General features: G+C 37.0%; 1 protein-coding gene across 1 annotated transcript in view; it reads right to left on the bottom strand.

Annotated features, from left to right (window-relative positions):
- NRPC2 (nuclear RNA polymerase C2) overlaps positions 1–24,012 on the bottom strand; it is a 292,525-nt gene extending 268,513 nt beyond the window's left edge. Inside the window, exons 1-5 of the mRNA XM_089392785.1 lie at positions 23,658–24,012; positions 5,721–5,794; positions 3,116–3,191; positions 2,906–3,033; positions 2,687–2,779 (exon numbers count right to left, since the gene is read on the bottom strand). Coding sequence (XP_089248911.1) covers positions 2,687–2,779; positions 2,906–3,033; positions 3,116–3,191; positions 5,721–5,737 — 314 coding nt within the window. The 5' untranslated portion in view covers positions 5,738–5,794; positions 23,658–24,012. The remainder of the gene's footprint in view (positions 1–2,686; positions 2,780–2,905; positions 3,034–3,115; positions 3,192–5,720; positions 5,795–23,657) is intronic.
- Between the last annotated feature and the right edge of the window lie 2,381 nt (positions 24,013–26,393).

Here is a 26,393-nt window from a genome sequence, read left to right on the forward strand (position 1 = left end):
TTGTAATCAAGTTCTTTCTTTTTTTTGTCTAAAAACATTTTAGTATGGATCGGAAGTTGAGTTGGATGACAAATTTCTTTTGGTTGTATTCTTGTTCCCGTGCTTCACCTTGTTGGTTATCTCTAGGCCCTAGTCTAGTGTGACCTTCTTTGAGGCCTTTCTTTCCATGATTCAGGAGGGGCACAAATAAGAGGCACTAATTGATATTGCATGCCCATGGTAGCCCATCCTTATCACCTTCCATCTTCACCTTGTTTCATATCGCATCTCTAGGTTGATTGCTATCATTCACTGGTATTGGCTCCTTGTTTTCCTCAAACTTGGGTAGGAGCCCTGAAACTTTGCCCTAAGAGATTGATGCAGCATAAAGAAAAAAGCATGAGCCATGGGTATAAAATGCAAAAAAAAATGGTTGGGATAAAATAAAATGCATGGACAAATACCTAGCCAAAGCTTTACCCCCCTCATTAGCCTTCACCCAATTCCTGACTAATGTATGAGCAATCTAAATGAAAGAAAAATTATTATCCCAACCCCCATAAGCAATAAATTGTTTCATCTTTTAGAGGTAGAAGATACATGAATGCAAGCTTGTAACCCAAGCTATTCAAGAAAAAGATGAACAAGAGGAGTGGTAAATACTAAAAATAGGTAGAGGAAAAACTTAAAAGGTAACTCAGGTTCTAGGATTGCTCCCTCCTCATATTATAATGCTCAAGAAAGATGGCATTTCATAGCTAGTACACAATTGGTGGCATCTTCGATGAAGTAAACCCCCACCCTACTACTACCCACTTGTACTTATGATACCTGGGTCGGCCTAGGAATTGTTCCTCCTCTTAAATTTGGAAACACATAAGGGCCTCTAGATAACCCTCTCATATCTAAGCATGGGAACTTGTTTACAAACCCTCAGGTAGAAAAACATTTGAAGATGAAGTTGTGCAAAGTACTTTGTGTAATATCCCAAGGGAATTTTGCCCTTAGGGTTGCACAATCAAAAGAAAACACTACTAATTTTCTCAATATTCTTTCAACCTCAGGCAGAGACATAAAATACACACTGATGCAAACAACAATAGGTTTTCAGGACATCAATAGTTAACACCAGTTTCATTCTAACAACTGATACAAGAGTTGTTATACTAGTAATACTGACTGTCCAGTATTCATAACAGTAACTATCTATCTGATATAAGAAGTTAGAAGTATCCTCTTTTATATCCACAACAATAAATAAAATCCAAGAGTCCTGTTCCCATAACCACACTTCAACCAACTTACAAGTTAATTGTCCCACTGTTAGCTTGATCTCTGTCTATTAAGAGTCTTACTACAGTAATGATGCCCTGGCAGGCCATCTTACTGTCCTATGCAATTCTGCTCTCCAATTCGTTTACTGTCTAGATCAAAGCAGCATTCAGCAGACATATTATACTGACCAGATCAACACATAATCCTTGGAAGTGTAGTCCACAGCCTCTCAGTCTCCCGCAGCTGTGATCCATTTACCAGAAGCCCTTAAATCAATTCTGCTTGACTTTGAATGACCTCTGATGGATGGTCATTGGCTCAGGAAGCGTTCAGTGCTACCCTGTTATCTTTAAGCAGCTTCAGGTTCGCTGTTACAGAATACATGTTCAGCCCTGCGGTCTGCAGAATACTCAAACGCCTCACTGTCCCTCTTAGACCTCGGAACCTTTGACGTCAGCTTCACAGGGAATTTTGGTAGGCTTTCCTCAGGGATAAACCTTCACTGGGCTTGAAACAAGTTGTAGACCAATACGATAGTCACAGAAAGCTTCTTCCTTGCTTAACCAGGACAGAACCGAGCTACTCCAAGTGAAAATGATGTAACAGGACAGAGAATTGATACGCCTAGCTAGGGTGTGACGTATCAATTCTCTGTCCTGTTATATGCAAAGTTGCCAGGTTTGCCAACACATAGATGATCCTTCATGTACAAATCCCTCAAGAAGGAACACAGCAACACAAATGCTCAATAATCCCATACTACCTTGTCCTTACCCTAGTCTCACTGGAATGGTCTTTATACAATTAATTTTCGAGGTGAATACATTTCCTGTGGTGGTTTGCTTTGACATGTTAATCTTCAGCAAGCTAGGAATGTGTGCACATAGATATCAGAAAAGGTTTTGGTTGCATTGCCTCAGTCTACATCCCATTATATTAATGATTCTAAAACTATTAAATTTAACAATTGTCTCAGAAATTCTAGTTTTTAGATAGTAAATTTACATCTGGTGGTTTCAGCATACTCCATCATAGGGATATAGTAATTGAAGTTATTTGCTATATCGGAATATCAACAGATCAGAGTGCTATTTGGACATTTTGTAATACCTCTACATACTATTCTATCTCATTCTTTACTAAACTCCTATTTTGAATCTTTTAGATCAGTTCATTTTTTTGCCTTTAGGGTATGATATTATTTAATTTTTATTCCTGCAAAGTACCTCCAAATCTTCCTTATGTTGAATTAGATCAAACAGGCAATCTTAAAACACCTATTTCCATAGAAAGGTTGTGCACAATGAAATAAAGGGCATGTTCAATGAAACAGCACTATATGAATGCAGTTTCTTTCTCAACAATCTCACAACCTAAGAATCTTGCAGCTAAGAACATTTGCAGCTTAAAAATGAGGTCTTTACAAACGTACGTCATATCCCTTAACCGACATTGGTGTGGTGTGATTGGCTCCAGAATGTAGTCTTGCTCCACGCAAGGCATACCCACATGTATATCCGTATACCTGGAAAATTCTGCAAATTTCATTAATATACCTGGAACTGAGGCATGATAAACCTCTAACTTCAATAAATACAAACATAATTATGAAACAAAAGATATCCTCAATTCATTCAACAATTGCACTTACTTGAGATAGAAATTAGGATTAGCATCGCTTGAGACTTTTTCATTCGCTTTTGCATGAATAATCTTCTTAATCTCATGGTTGACAAAATAGTTGAAAGAATCGATGTGCTGTTTTACAAGTCCTCTTACCTGAAAATTGAAATATCATGCCAAAGCATCCCCTCCCATAAAAAGAAAAAGCATGAAGCTAGGCAGAAACAAAAACACAAACCTTAAGAAATGCTGGAAGCAGCTGAAATTTATCTACTGCAGTTTTAACAGGAGCTTCTAGGCTTTTGAAGCCAGACCTGCAACTCATGTCAAACACACAGACCAGTCATTAAAAAAAAAACTCCCATATTTTCCTTACAAAATTATTTCAATTTTTGCACAGTTTTTGTCATCATTTTGCCATATATTTTTATTACAATCCAGAATCACTGAAACAAGCCAACTTAACCCTTCTATACTAGTCACAATAAAGGCTGATAAGGCCGAGTTCAACCCAGAATGATGGCACAGAACCTGAAGAGCCTGGCCAAAATGCATTAGGTGTTAGGATATTTAGACACATACCTGTTAGTTAAGCTCAATTTGGTCTCACATGTCTATTGGGTAAAAGTGTGTTTCATAGTGTGTTTCTTTAGTATGCATCAGTTGCATTGTAATCTGAACAATCACGATACACAGCATGATCCGACAGCTCATATTTTCTAATGATCCGTGGCTTAACACCCCATTGATCGACGATCTCTATTTAAAGAGCATGGAGGGTCATGGCTGATGATTGATCATGAAAGCTCCCTTATGTAAATTTTTATCTTTTGCATTAGTAAAATTGCCACAAGTGGCTACATTGGCTGGTGCCGTGGACTGTTTCCCTATTAGAGGGTTTTAGTCACAAAATATTGGAGTTATGATTTTCGATCTGGTTGTGTGAGTGGTTAATGAAGGTGTTTTTCCTATATGCAATACCTGTTTTCCCAAACATTACGAACAAACACTAGCAACCCCTAAATTGGAACCACCATGCCCACCTATAACGAGAACATTTATTGCAGACTCTACTCGTATTGATACCCAATATTTGGACACATTTTCTACATTGCCTCGTGAGATTTCTGATTCATAATGCACATAATCCTCTATACTAAGAAATACCATTTTTGCAGAAACCCTAGCATCACCAGGGTTTTCAGCGCATAGCTTTGGCAAGACATAACATTCACATTTGGAGTTGAAAGTATGTTGTATGACCCAAAATTTTAAGGTGCCACAAAAAGATCTGCTCACTGGTGTAGACAATATTCAATTCTAGAAGATTTGATGAATGATAGATGAATCTCATCATGCTTTTTCTCTGAAATATATCCTGTCAATTGCACTCCATTATTATTGTTTTTTTAAATTATTCTTGTAGAATGTAAACAAAACTACTTTTAATTTAATTACCTTACTATGCATGTGCCATCAAAACAATTAATTCATGGCCTTGCAGCAAATGAGCAATTGCTATGTTAGCACTTCCTCCATGGGGGCTTCATTCCACTAGTAGTGCTAATTGGCAAATGAGACTATGTAAAGTACAAAGGTGAATAAGTAAATTTACTAATGTCCAACTAATGACCACAAAAGTAGGTCAATGGGACTGAAAAAGAGTACAGTCGATATGACTACAATGTGGGAGTGCAAGCGCATCTCCTAGAAAAATCCTAAAAATGACATAGGCAGAAAGAAACCAATGGTAATGCTGCCGCAACAGGTATATAAGGGAACGTGGTATAATACAAAATACTCAATAGTTTGCGGCACAATGCAAAATAGTAATGGCCTGCTAAAAGGGAATGAGTGAGTGAGATGGTAAGGTCTAGCAATGGAGCTAGAGATGTCAAGGGCTCCTGGGTCTAATGACCGATGGTGAGGGAAGGGAACTAGGTACAGGTTCACTGTCAAAGTCCCTTGAGGCCAGTAGGGATTTGACCATATGATCCTGGGGGGATGTATGAGCAAGCATACTCCTAGCATCCAAGGTTGAAAGGAAGAAACTCTGAATAGGTCTCTGGCCGCTCTGATGAAATTGGGGGGTATTCAAACGTGTCAAGAACGCTTTGCACTCAAACTATTTGGAGTTGGTCCCTCTGGTGCTCTGATAACCTCCGAACTGATGTATGGTTCGACATCGTCGAATTGGTCTCAATGGTATATGTCGATCTCCCATAGGGGAAGGCTAAGAAGAGACCCGAGATCTCACCCTTCTATTGTCTGTAGTGTGAAACTCTACTTACCCAAAAGGTGATATTAACAAGTTAATTTTTTTCTTGTCATTTAATTACAGCAAATTAATTTATTTTCCAGACACAACAAATAAAAACATAAACAACAACAATCACAAACTGAAAAAGGAGTAAAATATATGAAAAATGAATCACACAATATACACCAGTATTTTTGGACAAAACATCTATGGACAAACCCCAATGTGGGGAAAACCAGTTTTCAGATCTGAGGGCTTTATTATTAATCTTCAGCAAATTAGTAGATCCATTTGGATGTTAACCCCAATCAACAAAAAGACCAATCCGCGACATTTTCAGTTCACTGTGCACATTTCTAAAACATTTCTCATTACGATAAAGGATATAGAATAAATATGATTATATTTAGAAGAAAAGACCAATAACAAGCAACAACGATGCCCATAATCATTTTGTTACCATAAAATTTGAACCCAATTATACATACAGTTTTTAAAAGTACTAATTGGTATTGCAGAATGTCATTGTACCACCCAATTAGAAAAAATAATAACAAAGCATGGACACAAAGTTATGACTTACTCCTTATCTTGACCCATTTTTCTCTGAATTTCTTGAAGGCACCAGCTATCTCACTAAAATCAAACCTCAATATCCTGCAAAATTGAACACTATTAGTTTTTGTTAAATTTAACCTACCACTACATCAAGAGCACAACATAGCAATGAACCAATTTAATAATGATTGAAATATCCCATGGAGGAGATTGAACAATTCAACGGTGGGTCGTGGGAGCTTAGAGCAAAAGATGTTGGAAATTGTGTATAAAATCATAAAAAACTTCCAACCACTAATAATATATGAATTTAGACAATTCAAAGCTTATTTATTTTAGGCAAAGAATATTACATAAACTGATAATAGTTTAAATTGATTGAGATGAATAACGTAATGCCTAATGATTGATTACAATAGCAAGGGCTCTAAGAGCTCCTATGGTTGAATATGTTAGAAGATAGAACGTCAATATGCAAGTAATTGTGTGTAGATTTTGTAGTAAGTGTAATAAGTAATTTTTTGTAATATTGAAAACTGAATGGTGAATTACATCCCCTCGGACAGTGTGCCTAAATAGGCATTGATTGGTCGGGAGGGTTTGATTGGTCATGCCTTTTGACCTTTTGTTTACATAATATTTATTAATTTAATTAACTAATTAATTAATTAATTATTAATTATTAATTATTATTATATTTTTTATGAATTATTTATTCATAACATTCCCACCCCCTTTAGAGATGCTTTGTCCTCAAAGCATAACCAAAAGGGTTCCTCTAGTTGAACATGATGCTATGGAGTGGCATCTTTATGTTGATTGGTGAAGTCCTCATGAGTATTTGTACCTTCCTTGAAGCTGGGAATGTTAACACCATAGAATTTATAATGTCGTCCGTGTCAATTGAACTCCATGAATTGTTCTTCAAGGTTGGTACTATAGCTTCCTAGTTGTACTAACCATTTTGCACCTAGAACTACATCCATTTCTTTGAGTGGTAGGGCAAATAGATCTGTTTGTAGCTCTAGTTCTTGTATCTGGATTGAAACCTTATGGCATTCTCCTATTTCTTTGAACTTTTACCAAGTAGCGATAAACATGGTCAGGTCCTTGATTGGGCATATACAAAGATCAAGTTGTTTAGCAAGATAAATGTTTATACAATTGTGAGTACTGCCAGAATCTACAAGTATATTGACATTTCTGCCTTGTATGAGCCCTCTAAGCTTCATGGTTTTAGGGCGTAATATCCTTGTCATGTTTGTTGGTAGAGTAATAGGCTTAATGCTCCTTCTTGGAGATTGCTTTCTCTTCTTTCGAAGACGTGGTGGAACATATTTTTCAGTTGCTTGTTTTTCTTGATCTTTTGAAGAATTGCTATTTTCATCATGGTTTTTCCAGTCACATGAAATTGCAGCTAATGATTGTGAATCTTCACTATGTGTGACAACGATTTCCTCATCACGTTCTTGCACTTCAACTTGCTTCCCATTTACTATTTTATAATAGCGTAATGATACGTCTTCACATTTATGTCTTGGCATCCAGTTTTCTCCACATTTGCGACGATTAATATTCTTTTTTATCTTTTTTTGCGACTCATTACTTGAAGTGTATGATTCCTTCTCAACTTCATAATTATATAACTTGTTGTTAAGGCATCAGTCCTAAAGTCCATTTGTCTCCACCATACCTACATTTGTTTGACTCCTTTTTACCTTGAGTACTGTTGTTGGTCTTCGTCTCCCTTAAATGATGACATTTTGAACTTATTTTTTTGTTCAATAATTTTTGTTGCATGTTTGGCTTCTTCAATAGTTTTGGGTTTGTACAACTTCAATTTTGCATGGATATACTCCTTAAGTCCAAATTTATACATTTTTAGCAGTTCTTCATCTGTAAATCCTCTTTCTCTTATAGCTAATACTTCGCGTTCGTGACTGTATTCGTTTACCGAGCCTTTTTTCTTGAGATGAATGAATTTTTCATAGATATCATCTTCTTCTTCGTCATGAAACCTTTTTAGCAAGGCATCCACAAAAATTTTCCAAAGGAATGAATGAGGTTCACATTTGTTGGACCACCATAGGAACCAATCATATGCCTCAACTTCCAAATTGTTGGATGTGGTCATGTATTTTTCTCGTTCACCTATTGGCGAATTTGACTCAAAAATGGCCTCCAATTTATTATCCCAAACAATAGTGCCTCTATGATCTTTACTATCGTATTTTGGGAGTTCCCTCTTAATTCGTTGATAGTCTTTTTCTGGAAATTTTGTATAATACTGACTTCCTAAGAAATGTATTGGCGGTATTTGCAGAATTTCATGCATTTGTGGAATTTCATGATTTGGAAAATCTTCACCTTCTGGAGTCTTGTGACTTTGTGTTGGTTCTTGAATAATTAAGGGATTAAAAATTGGTTAAATCCTCTCATTAACTGGGTCTATATGCCTAGCAACATTCTTATTAAGAAATCTAGGGCATAAATAGTTAAAAGATTTCTCTGCTTGATAATTGCTTCTGATATACTTTTACTCCTTAGCTTATAGTCTTTTCTTCGTTATGTTATTATTGTGTTCTGTTCATCAAGACAATTACCAATATGCACAATAAAAGACAAGTGACACAGTATGTAGGCTTCTTAGCCAAGGCCAAAACCTCTCACCTCTTGAGAGGAAAACCCAATCAAAATTCTTCTTCTAGATCTTCAATTGATAAGTACCAAGACCATGACACAGACCCTTGACTCTAGTATCCTCCCAAGAACCCTGTCACTAACCTTGATGCTATGCCTCTTCTCTTTCCTTGACTTTCCTCTTTATCTTGAACTGCCCTCCTAGGCACCTTCCAAAGAAACGCGATCTCTATCCTTCACACTGCTCCTTCTTGGCTTCCCTAGAATATCTCGGCCTCTATGCTTTCATTGGTCTCCTCTAGAGAAACTCAGTCTCTAGATTTCTATCTCGGTCACCCAAAAGAATCCTCCCAGTAGAAACCTTACCTTTGCTTGCCCAGAAGAAACCTTCTCCTTCACTGATCCAGAAGAATATCTTCTTCGCTATACCCAAAAGAATCCACCTTCGCTATCCCAGAAGAAACTCCACCTTCGCTATTCCTTCTTCGTAGCCATAAAAGAAACCTTTTTCTTCTTTCTTCGCACTTCTCTTTGACTTCTTCTTAGCACTTTTGCTTCACCTTTACTTCGCATTTCTTCTTGACCGAATTCAATTCGAGTTCCCTTGCCTCTAATGGAGGCCGAGTGTGGCTATACATACACCTCAACATATATCCTTTAGGCCGACATGATTGCTAGAGGTTAGGTTGACTTCTTCTAGCATGTTCTTCCATCGTTGTAAGCCGACTTGAAGAGGATGAGTGACAAGGTCTTGGAGGATACTTTACATAGACAAGTTTGACCTTTTACAAAGTGTAACATGACTTCATTACATGACAATGACTCTAACATTTTATGACTAGATGACAAATAAATCCTAAAGACTTTCAATGGGAGTCTTGACTCAAAAAGAAAATCTCCTACTCATGAAACCCGTGAAGCAAGTCAATAATAATTTTATTTTTCTTCTTTACATCTCATTACATAAAATCATAATTACATGTCATTATGAAGACCGAACCTAGTTACACTTTTCAACACACCCACTTAACTAGGGAGATATTCATAATGATACTTTGACTTTCTCAATCTCAAGAATTTCTCATAAGAATAATTCAGATTTGTAACTCATTTGTATAGCATCATATCAACCAGCATTGTTACATAGCAAGGCCTTGACTAGCAGCTCCTTATCTCCACAAGATTTGAGCTCAATGTTGGCGAGACCAATGATTTATAGACACGCTCATCATTGTCTCTATCGCAACATACCCTGCCCAGGTACATGGGATATGTCCCATGAGGACTATTCTTACCTTGGACTCCCTAGTCCCCAAAGAATATTGGTCCTCCACGACTACTCTTACTGTTGGATGCCCTATCTCATCCTCAAAGAGTATCGGATGCCAAATGATTACCAAATCCTCCATTTTGTCTTCCTAGGTGAAGACCAAAATGACATGTCTAGCTCTCCCTCTCAAACAAGGAGGCTATATTCCAATAAAGGAATGTACTTATTCCTACCAAAAGGAAAGTACCTAAGCTCCCTCATGGCTTAGGAATTTCCAAGTTTCTTCCATGTAAGAAACTTCTTATCAGGCTCCCTCTTAACTAGGGCCTTACAGCAGCTCCTCATGTGGAACAACCGGCTGCCTGAAGAACTCCTCTCACCTTCAATGTCATAAATTTCTTTTGTCATGGAGTCTTCATCTTTCGAGGACTTCTTCAAAGGGCACAGACCATCCATCACTTTCATCTATGAGTTAGTCATGTCTTCATTTCATTAGAAAGTGATTCATCAATTTTCTATCTGGCTTTGCTTTATGTTATTTTACTTTCATGCCATATTTTCCGAAAGGATCTTACATCCTTCAATATGGTCCTCTTGGAAGTCATCCACAAGTTTCCCTTTGGCAGTCCTACATAAGCCCAACCAGATATGAACACTTGTATCAAGATTACCTTTATGATGGTCTTTCATCATGACATCTTCCTATAGGCCTCAACATCTTGCATGCAAATTGACACATTTCCCAAAGATATCCATTGTCAAGGGTCTTATCTTTTTCTGACTCCTATCAGAGTCTTCACATCTATCCGGGAGATATTCTAGTCAAATATTCTTGGACTTCGCATGTTGAATGCCTTCTACCTTTGTTGCATATTTTATGATCTCTTCCTTTTTCTCCACACTTTATTCCAAGGAACTTCTAATCAGAGTTCCTCAATTATAGTCAGCTTCCTCATTATTCATATGAGAACATATTATGTTGATTTCATCTAGTGGGACTTACACTTTTCTGCAATCTTTCAGAGGAGGAGACCCTTTCTTCTTTTGATCATGTTTCCCAAGATGGAACAAGTGATCCATATTATCTGCAACCATATGACATGACTTTCATAATAACCTGTGTAAGCATACATACCTCATTTTTCCTTTTGGTCATCCAGACTCTTCCTGTAGCGGCTTTATTCGAAAGAACTTTATCCTTTAGACCTGCTTCATTGTTATTTCATCATACCATTATTCCTTGAATCCCACGAGTTGGAATTCCTGGTGAAACACTTACTTTCTTTCTAGATCGGTGAATCCTTTGATAAGGATTCCATCAGAGAAACTTGAGGATCTTTCATATCCTCAACCGGTAGATGTTTCCTTATTAACTATTGTAGGATGATCCCAATCGATGATGACTTCTAGTACTTGAGATTTCAATGACGTTTCCAAGAGCTTCTTTATTCTTTGTAATCAACAGAATTTATTCCAGACATTCTTTTTTCTTCCCATGTCATGAGCTCTTATGTCTAATGCTTTTATGATGATGCCATTTTCTAATCTGATGCATCCTATCTTATTTACATTGCTTCCTATCTATAAATTACAAGTGAAAAGTACCTTCTAGTGAAGAAGACCATCTCAATCATAATAGAAATATTTTACTTCTTATGCTTCTTTGTCTCAGGTTCTTTCACTTTCTTAGTAATATGGGCCTCTTCCCTATCCCTCTTGCGTTTAGGAAAATCTCTTCTATAGTGCCCAAATTTCTGACAACCATAACATATTTCATTAGCCATGTTCTTCTTTTTCTTTGAAGGAACAAACTTTCCAAATGTCTCTTTTCTTCTTGTCACTAATTGATCCCTTCTATCTGATCTTTTGTCACTTTCTTTCTTCATCTTGTCTTCTTCTGTCTTGCAGAGAGATAATAATTTGATGAATGGGATACCATCCTCTTCCCTAGTAGATATGAGGTTACCTTGTTCATCAGTCAATGCATTTAGAATAACGGAGATTATTTCGTTATTAGATACCATCTCTCCTAGATTTTGCAATTAACCTTTTATTTGAGATGCCTTTGAGAGACATGACGATATACCTTCATCCTTTGACACTTTCAATTTCTATAGATCAAATCTGAAATATATGATCTTTCCTATCGTGCTTTTAGAGAAACGTTCTACCAGCTTATCATATATTTCTCTAGATGTCTCCTGTTCAGCTACATGGGAAATGAGAGAATCTTTAATGGATTCCTTAAGAATCTTTTGAGCCTTGAGATCCCTTTCCATGTATTCAAATAATACTTGTTCTTTGGATGGCTTGGAGACCTTTCCATGGACATGATCAATGACATCACTTACTTTAAGGACTATGTCTATCCTTCTTTTCCATGTTAGGAAGTTTGATACCCCAACCAACTTATGGTTTTCCTTGAAACATGAAGTCATTTTTACTAGATTACATTATAATAAAAGTACTTACTTGTGAAGATAAAATCTTCAGCTTGATGATGACCTTGTTGCTTCAAATGATCCTTTTCAAATGAGATCCTTGCTTTAATAGAGAGAGGATTGCCTTTTGATTAAACTTCTTTAGATTTGAAGAGCTTCCACTTCTTTGGTGATGTATGAGTGATGATCTCTGAAGTGCTTCTAGAATTCCGGTATTTCTTCCTGCTTCCTTCTTGAAGATAATTTCAAGACTCTTGTTGGTGTAGATTTCTTCAATCTAGGGATTTGGTAGATCTTGACTTCTTGCTTGGTGTTCTTTGACTCGCTTTGATTTTTCTTTGAAGCTCGATTCTCGTGTGTCTACTTGCTTGAATGCCCTTTCTTGACTTCAGCACCTAAGCTCTAATACCATGTTGAGAAATCTAGGGCATCAATAGTTAAAAGATTTCTCTGCTTGATAATTGCTTGTGATATACTTTTACTTCTTAGCTTATAGTCTTTTCTTCGTTATGTTATTATTGTGTTCTCTTCATCAAGACAGCTTCTCAGCCAGGGCCGACATGATTGCTAGAGGTTAGGTTTCTTCTTCGTAGCCCCAGAAGAAACCTTTTTCTTCGCACTTCTCTTCGACTTCTTCTTAGCACTTCTGCTTCACCTTTACTTCGCATTTCTTCTTGACCGAATTCAAGTCAAAATCCTTACCTCTAATGGAGGCCGAGTGTGGCTATATATACACCTCATCATATGTCCTTTAGGCCGACATGATTGCTAAGGTCTAGTCAACTTCTTCTAGCATGTTATTCCATCGTTGTAGATCGACTTGAAGGGGATGAGTAACAAGGTCTTGGAGGATACTTTACATAGCCAAGTTTGACCTTTTACAAAGTGTAACATGACTTCATTACATGACAATATGACTCTTATAACTAGATGACAAATAAATCCTAAAGACTCTCAATGGGAGTCTTGACTCAAAAACAAAATCTCTTGCTCATGAAACCCATGAAGCAAGTCAATAATAATTTTATTTTTCTTCTTTACATCTCATTACATAAAATCATAATTACATGTCATTATGAAGACCGAACCTAGTTACACTTTTCAACAATTCTTTCAATATTATTTACTTTTTTAATATCGTTTGTAATTCCTTGTTGAGTCGCAAGTAGCCTATTTTGACCCTCTCCTAATTCTGTCCGTTTTTTTCGGCATTATCAAGGCGACATCGTACGTTATCCAATTCTTCTTGATATTTTTTTGAGTCATCATCATTATTCCCCATCTTAGCTTTGTTTTTCTTCCTAGTGGAACCCACATTGTTGTTTTTTTTTTTTTGCTAAATTAAGTAGGAATAATATTTTTTTAATTAAAAAAATAGTTATAATAAAATTATATAAATATTATGCAACCTTATTATATACTTATGATTTAATGATATAAAACTTATGTTCAAACTAATAGTCGTAGGCATTTGACCTAACAGATGATGTTTGAACGGTTGATGGATGTGATTTGTCAGTCGACCGGGTACAAGGGAGACAAGGGTGTCGGGTTATCGTGGACCGGGAAAAGAGCTTAACGGAGATCATTGACAGGAAGACGCAATGGGGAGGACAGGGCCAACTGAGTCCGAAGATGTCAAGACTCAGGACGCAATGTTGAAGAGAATTAAGCGATAGCACTATTGGTCAGTCGCGTGGGTTGACGGACAGAGGTGGAGTTGGTCGGCGGCAAAAGTGGTGTCCGACTAGCAATCTGGTGGGCGGCAACAGAGACAAGTTTATGCAGTGGACGAGGTTAAGCAGTGGGAAACAAGCACGGTGACAAACAAGATATAGAATGGATAGTGGACAACAAGTTGTTTTTGGAACAGCGAGCGGGGACTATACGCCAGCGGGGATGTGAGCGATGGAATACATCGTGGAAGCACAGGAGCAAACAACAGAGCAGCAAGAGATGTGCGACAAGTTGGCAACCGAACAGATGAACTGTGCAGTTGCTTAGAAGAGGAACGAAGTTAGATCTGATACCACTGTTAGAAGACAGAACGTCAATATGCAAGTAATAGTGTGTGGATTTTGTAGTAAGTGTAATAAGTAATTTTTTTATATTATTGAAAACTGAATGGTGAGTTACATCCCCTCGGACAGTGTTCCTAAATAGGCATTCACTGGTCACAAGGATTTGATTGGTCATGCCTTTTAACCTTTTGTTTACATAATTAATTTTTTATTAATGTTAATTAAGTAATTAATTTATTTATTATTATATTTTTATGAATTATTTATTCATAACAAAATCCATGTGCTTTTATAAGTCTTTTAGGAAATGTTTAAATGAAAATTATTTTACTCATTAAACTAATCATAATTCATTTTTACGTGTTCCAATAGCTTTAAATTATCAATATTCGTGGTATAGTAATTTTATGTTTTTGAAAATTCATATAAGAGCTTTGGGTTTTCTTGATGTGACAATTGTGGAAATGACCAATATGACCTAATTGTCAAAATTTTAAAAATATAATTACAGCACTTTCATGGCATCGCAATGAAACAAACTGCAAAATATGAGACATGTCCTATGTTGCCTGCCTCACTCGATGTCCCTACCAGGTTAGGCACCATAATCAGCACCAATAGGTTTACAACAGTTACCATCTACAAAATACAGATAGGTGCGCAAAGGTTTCCCCAGAAGAATTCCCTTAGAAAAAATCAGAATTTTATACTCAAATATCAATTGAGATTAAAATAAGTTAGAATGTACCTAAACATGTTTCCATCTTCTTAATTTTATAATAGAAATATGAAGATTAACACAATACAACATTGCCTCTTAATGAATGATTGTTGTGGAGAATGTTCATCTACATATCCTATTTAATCACATACAATTTTTTCTTCTATCTATATGTAAAATTGTGTTGTAGGGTGCATGGAAATCTATCCACAATAGTGGTAAATAAGTATAGTTCACACTTCACTCCTCCCTTATTAAAAAGTGGAGGATAAAAACAACTACACCTCTAATATCCAAAAATGGAAAAACCCTACCCACGAGGCATAGAATAGACAGTGGTGGGGTGTACTGTTCTGTGATGTAGAGGTCACCAATTCGAAACTCCATGGGCAAAAAATCCAACCATGTCAAGGGTTGGTGTGGCCTGGGTCAAGTGCAATCCCCAGCTAATTTTGACGACTTAGATGCTTGTGGGTCACAGTTTCTCAAGCCAAAGGTTAAGCCTAATTTTGGGTTCTTTTGCCCCTAGCAGACCCAACGTTTGTCCCAATTTTGGGAAAAATTGAGTTTTTACCCATTTATCAAGACTATAGTCTACGAGGTTGAATAGGCTTTTCATCCCTCATTATCCTCCAATTTGAAAAGGACATTACAATCCACCCTGCTTGAAATTGCTTGCCCTCAAGCAATTGCAGATTTGGGTGCTATAAAATTCATTCTCCTTCCCACGAGGCATCCTCCTCTGATAGATCCTTCCATTTAACAAAGATATTATGGAATTACTCGCCCCCTTAACTTCCTTTCTCGTACAGCCATGATTGTCTCTGAAATCATTCTAGTTGTCCCTCTTCGTCTATTGGTGGCAATCCAATAGAGGTGGTGACCTCCCACAACCATTTTGAGACATGACACGTGGAAGATGTTATGGATTCTGTTGACTTCATATGCCACTTCACCAATCCTTCAGAGAACTTTGTAGGGTCCATAACATCTTTGCACGTCTTGCTCTCGAACTCATATTTGATGATACCCAAATTGTAGGCCAATCTTTGAAAAATAAACTACCCCATGTAACTCATCTGGGGATAAGATACATGGTTTTGATGGTCTTCTTGTTGAGGACTCGGTAATCAATACACATTCTCCACGTGCCATCCTTCGTCTTCACCAAAAACACTAATAAGGTGTACAGATTAGAGATAGGTCCAATGTGGCCCATCGCTAATAATTCCTTAATGGTCTTTTTTATCTCATCCTTGAATTTTGTTAAAATTGGCAACTAGGGCCAAACTCCATGTGGGTCATATTATTTATGGCGGCTGATATTTTTATTGGATCCCTCTCATTGAGAGGTGTAGGATTGATCTAAAGATCATCCAATTCCGATAAGTATTTATGAAGTTATGAATTTATTTATGTTATGGACAAATTGTTAAGTCGGCCAGCAACTTATGTCTATTCAACCTCTACGTTTTAGTATAAATAGAAGAGGACTTCAAGTCATTTCTACACACACACTTGGATCTCTTCCTCTCTCTACTTGTCTTTGGGTTTTAGTAGGAGGAGAGATCCTAAAGAAAAGCCGAAAAAGCCAGAACTGTCGGAAAAGCCAGAAAAGTCGGAACTACCGGAAAAGCTAGAACTATCGGAAAAACCAGAAACGTTGGAAAAGCCGGAACAACCAGAAAAGCCGGAAAAGTCGGAACGGTTGGAAAAGCCGGAAATGCCGGAAATACCGAAAAAGCCAGAAAAGCCAGAAAAGCCGGAAAATCCGAAACTGTCGAAACAGCCGGAACTACCGGGAACTGCCGAAACAGTCGGAGCATCTATCTCCGAAGGAAGGCAGCATGATGTATGAGATCATGGGCAGCATAATAAGCAGCATGATGATATGAGCATGGGCAGCATAATGATGCATGATGATATGAGTATGGGCAGCATGATGTATGAGATCATGGGCAGCATAATAAGCAGCATGATGATATGAGCATGGGCAGCATAATGATGCATGATGATATGAGCATGGGCAGCATAATGATGAATGAGATCATGAGCATGGGCAGCTTGATGATGAATAAGACCATGGAAGATGCAGCATGATGAGCAGCATGAAGATGAGAGCAGCTCAGTCATCAAGGTTCAACACATGTGACAGTACAGCAAGGTGTCACACGGTAATGTGCAGCAAATAGACGAGATGCAGCACTATGATAGGTGAACGAGTCACCTTAGAGAATCAGTTGAAGCAATATGTCTTCAACTGATCTCATGCTGATATCAAAAGTCAAAGTGATTGACTTCTATTGTAAATGTACTATCTCTCTCACTTTCTCTGCTGAACTTTGAAGAACATAAAAGAAGAATTGATCAAGGGTTTCCCCACATTGTGGGGTTTGTCCCTGGCTAGCGCCACATCTTGTGTCCTCTTGTCTTGGCTTGTCTTCTGCGATTTATATTTATGTTCTATCTGCAGTTTACTTTATGCTGATGTGATTGCTAATGTGGAAAAGAAATTTAAATAAATTGCTCTAGCATAGAACATACCTAAAATTAACAAATTTCTTTGGGAATTAGTATGGTGTGGTGATTATGGGCTTGGCTCCTTCTTCCTGTTCAATAGTATGTTCAAATCCTCTTTTTGGTGGCAATCTCAAGGGAATATCGCCAAATAGTTAACCATGTTTGTCTAGTACTCGTTGAATGTCTGCTCTATACTGTGGTTTGCTACTACTAGGAGTATTTTGGCTTGTAATCCTGCATTCTATTGCATATTCTACATCTTTGTACCTAAATATGGCCTTCATTCTTCTAGCTAAAACAACGTGTGGGCTACCATTTGTCATGCCTCTCAAGACTACTTTATTGCCACTAGGGGTTTTTAATTCCATCTCCATTGCTTAGCAGTCCATAATGCACTTTCCCAATGAACACAACCATTGAACCCCCTATACCATATTGATGTCTGCAAGATCTATTACATAGAAATCACAAGTGAAAGTATAATTACTATTAGATCAAGGCCTTTGAACTCTTCCATGGGAAGTCTTCATTTTGCTACTAATGCTACATCAATGAAGTTATGTGTAGCTCCCCCATAAATCAATGTTGTGATGTGTTGTCCTTTGATGATTCCCCTAATCCTAAAGGTGTAATATCTAGGAGTTCCAAAAAGTATAGCAATATTGACCTACGGTCGAAACTTCTTCTCCTCGTTAGGCTTTTCCTCTTTTTTAGCTTCCTCTTATTGTTGTTCTTCCTTTAGACTGATAGGCTTATCATTAGGAGCAGGTTCTTCAACATTTGAAGTGGGTTCCTCTCCTTCCTCCTTGTCATCAAAGACCACTTCGATGTAGTGAATTTTCCCCTTGCCTGAGCAGTGATGTCCTGGTTCCCATGGTTCCTTGCAATTGAAGCATAGCTTCTTTAGCTTTAGTTCACTTCGGGCTTCTCCATCCAACCTATCTTTTCGTGACCAACCACGTTGAAAGGGCTTCTTCTCCTTATCCTTTTGGGGAATGAAGGGCTTGCATTGGACCTTATATTTGGGTGTTGCATTTCCCATGTCTTGAGTCTTCTTGATGGCATCATGAAGAGTTGTGGGATTGAATGTCTCGACCCATCCTTGCAAGGGTTTAGCTAATGCCTCCGTGAAAAGCATGACTAATCATTCTTTAGATATATTTGTCACCATGACTGCAATTCTTTCGAATTCTGCAATAAACTCCTCATGCCATCCGATTTGCTTGAGTTGTGCCAATTCTTTGAAGTGTATGTCTAGGTTCTTTAGATCAAATCTATTTATCAATCTTTGCATAATATCTTCATTAGAAGTGTTGTTTGTATGTCCCAAAGCAACTAGACCATGGTACCACCATTCATGCGCTTCTCCCTCAAGATGTAGTGTAACAACTTGGATAGCGTCTACCTCCGACATAGGGTTAAGCCTAAAGTAGGTGTCCAATTTTTGCACCCACGCTCTTGATGAACATTTAGATTATCCATCAAATGAGGGGAGGGAAAGTTTACTTACCTTGTGTGTGAGATCAAAAATAGGTTATCCTTTGGGCCTGTTTTTGTCTTTGAAGTTATTGTATTCATTGAAAATGATGGTCGCTCACGTGTTTTCTTCTAGTGTTCATAATCCCAAAAGTATTCGTTCAACGATCTATTTGGTTCAACAACTTCTTGGTTTGTCGTGGTTTGATTATTTGCGAATTGAGGAAGTAACAGTCAGTGACTCCTTCCGCTAGTCTCCCTGGTGTTAGTGTGTATAAGGGGGACTAGGGTTATGATTCCCACTACTCTGATGTTATCAAAGGAGTAAGTTGTTGTCCTTGAGCCAATGTCTACGTCAACTATTGTCCTTGAAATGAGGGGAGGAAAAGTTTACTTACCTTGCGTGTGAGATCAAAAATAGGTTATCCTTTGGGTCTGTTTTTGTCTTTGAAGTTATTGTATTCATTGAAAATCATGGTTGTTCACGTGTTTTCTTCTAGTGTTCATAATCCCAAAAGTATTCGTCCAACGATCTATTTAGTTCAACAACTTCTTGGTTTGTCGTGGTTTGATTATTTGCGAATTGAGGAAGTAACAGTCAGTGACTCCTTCCGCTAGTCTCCCTGGTGTTAGTGTGTATAAGGGGTACTAGGGTTATGATTCCCACTACCTTCAATGGTGACTCTGATGTTATCAAAGGAGTAAGTTGTTGTCCTTGAGCCAATGTCTACATCAACTATTGTCCTTGTTGTTTCCCTTGTATTAATGCGCCAATCATTTGCTCTTGCCTCTGGAGTATTGTTGTTCGCATGGTGCTAGGAACCTGTGGAGTCACCTGTCCTCCTTGACCTATTATATCCCCCATGGTTGAATGATGGGTATTCTGTTTTTTCTTACCATGACGTTTTTGTATCTTCAGGAAACATACAAGGCTTATGTATTCATAGGCTAGCAAGATGTATGCTATAATACCATTGTAATGGTCTAGGGTGATTTGGCCCTAGGATTTCTTAGGGCACTAGGGTTTCAACAAATTTCTTTTTCTTGCACAATAGTTGAGTTCAATACAGTTAATACATACTTCAATGTAAGTTCAATAAACCCAACAATGACTATATCATTCAACAAATCCACCAAACAGTATAATCCAAGTTCCTTAGTATAGTTCCAATATATCAGAGTAAATCCAACATTACAAAAGTGCCTTAACCAAATACATCGAACTATCCAAGTACATTTTTCTAACAGCAAAAACCCTATGTAAGCTCCTGCTAAGACAATTTCTAAAGTGTCACCGAACTTGATCCAGGTGGATATTGGTGACCACCCACCTATTCCATTTGGACCCCCAACACTATTTCCTTTCAGTTTCCTAATTTTAAGCACAGTTCAATATTTTTGGTAGTTTTTCGGTTCTTGAACTTTTGGAGCCATTTTGAAGCCCTAAATGGCATTATTTTGGAAAACAGGCAAATTCTTAGACTACGATAGGGGTTTATACTATATAGTGAAAAATTGTTGTCCTCAGATAGATCTTTCTAACAAGGTATCGTGCGCACCAAACGAAGATTGTATGCCAGAGTTACAACCCCGGGAAGTTGATGTTCCAACTAACCCCAACGAGGCCCACAAACTTTTGGCGCTTCATCTCCTAGGGTTAGATTTTTGGATGTTTAGGGTTTTCCATTGTTTCTTGATGATAAAAAGGCCTATAAGCCTCATTGTAACACAGTTCAAAAGGCATGTAGTTGTCACATCTCTTCTCAAAGATAAGCTACCATTGTCCAAGCTAGTTTGTTTCTCTTATGTATGTAAACAGTTTTCAACAGTTGCTATTTATTAATTGAAGTTTTGTTTCATTATATCTATGTGTTTTGGTTTGAATCTATATTCCATTTCGTTCCTTCATAAATTTGGATCAAAACTACACTTATTTCCTGGCTCTATATTATCTTTAGAATGCTTGGACTTGCTCCACAAATCTCGGATTATTGCAATCTTCAAGCTTCATAACACTCTTTGCTCTATATAGGGACCGACTCCTTTCCAGAACCTCAAATCTACTAAAACAAGAAGTAATTTGTCCTCCAAAATGCTCTGGTCCGCTCAAAATATTATAAGATTAGTGTTGGGAGGTCTCCAGCACTTAGATTACTTGCCTCAAGTAAGTTTCAGTGCCTCAAAATTTCGTTAGAAAGACCTCAAATGCCTCAGGAACTCATCACTTGTGTCACAGGGGACTCAGATATAAAAAACTCCTGTGAATTGCTCCAAGCATTGTGGCCCTACTTCTGTTTCTAAATGGAGGTCTCGAGTCAACTTGGAAGGGCTTACTCTTACTTTGGCACCTTCAAAAATGCACAAAATGGTTTTCCATCCACAAAACTTGCCAATTGAATTGAATGTTTGACTTCAATATAACTTCGACCTACTACAAACTGCCCTTGCAAGAGTTCTCAAGACTCGAGGCATTCCTTTTGTTCAAGACTCAGCTTCTTGGAGTAACGTCTAATCTTTAGGTGCTTTCCACAGAACTTCAATTATGTTCAAAGGTTAATCACAGGGAGACCTGCCCAGCTTTTGGAGATTTAGTTTGCTTTGCCACCATACTATATTGCTCCTTATATAGAAGATACTATGTGCCAGAACAAGTATAGAAAATAAAAAGAACTAACTAGGGTGGAATCTTTCAGCATCGAAATTAGTATAGGAGAAGGGGTCTTAAAACCCTCAGAGCTAAGCTCAAGAAAATAGATGAATTGATCCACAATTGATGATGAAGATTTGATCTCAACTCGTTTCTATTTATAGATTTTTCCATGGGCTTCAAGATGTGAGGGGTTGTGGGTGCAACCCCTAATTTTGGGTTCTTTTGCCCCCAGCGGACCTAACTTTTGCCCCAATTTGGGAAAATTTGGGTTTTTACCCCTTTATCATGATTCACAACTATAGCCTACAGGGTCATATAGGCTATTTTGCCCCTCGTTATCCTTCAATTTGAAGAGGATATTACAATATATGGCAGCTAGCACAAGTGAGTTGTGAAGCCATTTGGCTTCGCAAGTTACTTGCAAGGTTATGTGATCAGGGGTTGGATTGGTGCAATTTTCCTTCTTTGTTAAAAGGAAAAGTTGAGAATTACAGCTCAAATAAGAGCTTCCGCACATGTTCAATGTGAACATGCAAGAAATAGTTCAAAATATTTTTGAAAAGTAATTATATTCTATAATTCACTTTAGTTTAAAAAAAAAAGTGAAAGTCTTATTTACTTAGACTAGGAGAAATCTTAAAAATAGATTTTCCACTAAAACTATAAAGGCAGGGCAAGGTAGAGGGAAAAGACACTGATTCTTTATGAAGACAGTTTTGTCCAAAGGTGAAGAAAGTTGCTAAGGAAAAAACAATGCAGCAGTGAAAAGAGCAGCCCAATAGTGATTGCAAGTTGCAGATCTATCCACGCAGTGAACTCTGTACAATCATACAAAAGACCGTACATATACGTACAACCATATAGACAGTTCTTACAGTCATACCGACAGAGTCATATTGCAAAGTTTCTCAAACTTGTTTTGCAGTTTTCTCACTCAGCAAACAGAAAAATTTGTTTTTAATCCTTATAAGTTTTGAGTCATTAATATAAAGCTGATTTGAAGGACAGATTCCGTGTTTCATGTTTTATGCTTTTGCTATATTTCCTAGCCATCTGTGGAATTGATGCATGCTCAGATTATTTTTTAATTTTTGTTATTGAGTAAATTCAAGATCTGATTTATTTAATAAAGAGCATAAGATAGCAGTCACCTAAGATTTGGAAAATTTATACCATCCACGCCTCCCTCTCTTTGTCAAGCTTCTTTAAAAACAAAAGATATGAAAATTCCATCGTGTTTGTTTCTCTCACAAATTCAAAATTCTAAACATTTATTTTCACTTCCTTTATTTTCCTAATGAAAACAGTTTAGACCTTCCCTTGCCTTTGAATTGTAAGCAATCTTCCCTCTTCAAGCCCTCCCTATGATCCTTGGGTCACATTAACTCTGAATCTAAATCTGAATCACCAACTGAATTTGAACAACAACAAATTCAAACCCCGACTATGATGTTCCTACTTTGATACCATGTTAAACTTTTAACAGTAAGTACAAAATAGATGAAAGATGTAGATATAAAATGCTTTATTGATGAAGGAATAACGTCAATTCCCTTTATTCGGTTCATTAGATAGTTTGGCTACTTATCTGACCTAATTAGCTTACATTAGCAACAGCTAATGAGCCTTTATTAATAATGTCCATAATAGTGACACTATTTTATTAAAGTCACATATGTAATGTGACTTTATTAGAGTGCTATATGCCAACAGATCGGTTGTGATGCCGCTAAAGCATCTTTGAGAAGCCAGAGGAGACTAGCATTGACACTAGTGGTGCCATGCCTAATGATGTCAAAGAAGGGTTATAGAATTTGTACTGAGTGACTTGCTCTTGTTTTTCTCTTTTTGCTTTCTGTATCATGTATGCTCATTGCTCATTTGTGCATCAAAGGCTATAAAGATAGAAAACTGCGTCAAAACATGTTCGCATCATGTCAATTTGTGATATATTGATGTCTCACTATGTGATATACGGATGTGTGGATAATTCGATATCTTGTGTTTTTGTATGAAAAATCATGACTCGGTGATAAAATAAAATTAGTAAGGTTTCAATGTTTTTGCTAGTGGAGATTTTATTCACTAGTGAGTTTGACAAAGTATTGAACCATCCCTGAAGGTTTCATCTTCACAGTGATCCTCCATGCACGAATGCCATGTAAAAAAAGGATAAGACAAGGTGCAAGTTCAAAGCGGACTTGACAGAATGATTACCCTCACCTAATTTGATGCACCTGGAGATGAGAAGCGAAGCCGCCACGTGACCCTCTGTTGGCACAATAGAAGCGGCAGAGGTAAGAGGAAGAGATGTGTCCCTGGAAGCTGGAAACATTGGTGCCTGTTGACAAAAAAGAGAAAATAAAGGGCAGAACAAGGGCCTACAGCCGAGTCCTTCGCGATAAAACTAAAACCCTGCCATCGCAACCTTGGGGTTTATATGAACCACCTAAGCCCTCCGTAACTTAGTATCGGACAGTGACAGAACTCTTTTTTCAACAGAACTAGACAAAATGAAGGCAAGCGATGTCAGTGGAGCTGCCACAATTTTTGGAGTGCTACTTTGCATATCTCTAATCTCCAATGATGGAATTTGACGGGCAATTTGCCCGTCACGAGCTATTTTACCCGTATTTAACGTTTGAAAAATTGAAGTGACCGTCTTTTGTGACGTGCGTTAAAGTTTATAAAACGTTGTTTTGACGGTTTGTTTTTTACCCAAAACGTTCTTAAGACTTTATCTAAAGTTTATAAAACGTTGTGTTGACGGTTTGTTTTTTACCCAAAACGTTCTTAAGACTTTATCTTAAGCTGTTGAATAATTAGATATACTGTTTACGGTTAAGCTTTTTTAATTGTAGTAATAATTAAGTGAAAGATATGATTGTATTAGAAATTTACTTATAAGCTTTATTCAATTTTACTAATAATTAATTTGAAATATATGACATTTACTTATAAATTTTATTCAATTTTATTAATAATTAATTTGAAATATATGATTTTTTTTAGAAATTTACTTATAGTTAAAAAAGTCAAAGTTTGTGTTTTATCCAATTTTGTTAATACTTAATAAGTGATATCTATTTTTTTAAATTTATTTTATAGTTAAAAAATTGAAAATTTGTTTATAGTTTAAACAACCAATTTTGTTATCTAATTTTTCATTGTTATTCAATTTTGCCAATAATCAATTCTAGATTTATGATTTACTCATAGTTCAAAATTGGCTTATAACTAGCATAGACTCATTTTAACTCCTGATCACCAAGCATTGAGGTGGTTCAAATCTCTCAAAATGCAAGTGTAAAACTTGAGGAAAGATTTTCACTTCAAAGAGATTTGATTCCTCTAGGTTCTCGGTAGATCTTGAATTAAATGGATCTATCTATCCCACTATTAATTCAAAAGTCACTAACATCACACCAAAACTAAATGCAGATTACTAAAATAGAAGTTAGGAGCAAATTAACAATACGACACGGATATTAATAGATGAAAGTTGAAATTTCTTCATTTGTTTTGAATTTGCTGCCCAATTTGTCCCCCTGGGACCCACCAAAACCAAGATGAGCTAGAGAAAGGCTCATTGGTGCACCACAAACTAAGCGATGGGTCTTAAATGAGAAGGAGAATGCAAAGCCATGCACACCATAGCTACCAAAAGTGAAGATCCTCGAGTTTCCAAATGCGAAGGTACAAAATGTCAATGAAGATGTTTTCCAAGAGGTGAACTATAAGCCCATGGAAATTTTCGTAAATCGTATGTTGTGGAACACCACACTTACTATGTGGGGGTGGGAGCATGGTGATGCTAGTTCATTTCCTCTAGGAGATCAAGGGCGAGATGGTAGTTCTCCAGTTTTCGTTGTAGAGCTGAACCTGGTGGTCCCAACCATGAAGTGTAATAGGCCATCAATACTCTACAAGACCAAGTGAATAGACATTGTATAGGATTCCTCGACATCTCAACTAATAGAAGGTGCGTGCACAATGCAAGGGAAATTTGAGCCCTTCACATCAAAAAGGTTTTGGGTAATTTGACCCTTTAATCTTCTAACCCTCATGGGTACCACCAAATGTGAAATGGGCTCGACAAGCTCTGAATATCTTCAAGGGACAAGCGTAGAGAGAGGACCAATCATTTGGAGAGAAGCCAAAGGAACCATCACTAACCTTCTTATCTACAATAGGCAGCAACATGCATTTCTCAATAAACATTAGAGAATAATTGTGGTGGTAGTGGGAGCGAGAGGATGTAGTGGCTTAGTCCCTCAAGTGATGGGGGTCACAGGATGGGAGTTGTTGAGAAGAGGCTACTAGATTTAATTTATGTAAATACCCTTTGTTCATCATAGGTATATATATTGATTACCTTTGTTCATTATATGCAATGTTTAAATCTATTCTTGAAAATTCACATTTTCTTATCTTCTTCCATTTTGTATACTGCTAATCCCTTCTCCATTTAAACATAGCAGAGTAGAAAGGAACATTACTATAGAGCAAGGCATACAGGGTCGTCGGTTGTTGAGTTGAGTTCAATTCCATTGTACATTACTGATTTGTCTTTCCTTTTCTTATTATGCTTCTTTCTTTTGTTGATGCTTTTGCTATGTCAATGGTTATTTCTCTGTTCTTGTTCTTGCTTGTATGTTTTTGTGGAATTTGGGTTTTTTTGTTTTACTTTGATAGTGGTGTTTTTAAAGTTTTTTATTGTTTACATTTGGTATCGTATGAGAGGGGAGGTGATAATTTCACTAGTTAAATCCTATAGTGGTGGTTTTTGTACATTCCACATTATGTGCAGTAGGTTAAAGATGTATGCATTGTTACTTTTGGGTTTTATTTTAATAAATAATTATGTTTGTGTTTATTTTAGTTCATTTGTTTAATAATATTTTATGTATATGCAGGTGTAGAAAAATTGTGTAGCAGCTCCTCTAAAGACGTTGTATT

This window comes from Pinus tabuliformis, chromosome 1_1, assembly GCF_031772625.1.
Source record: "Pinus tabuliformis cultivar Carrire ecotype Pingquan chromosome 1_1, CPIR1, whole genome shotgun sequence".
Lineage (NCBI taxonomy): Eukaryota > Viridiplantae > Streptophyta > Pinopsida > Pinales > Pinaceae > Pinus > Pinus tabuliformis.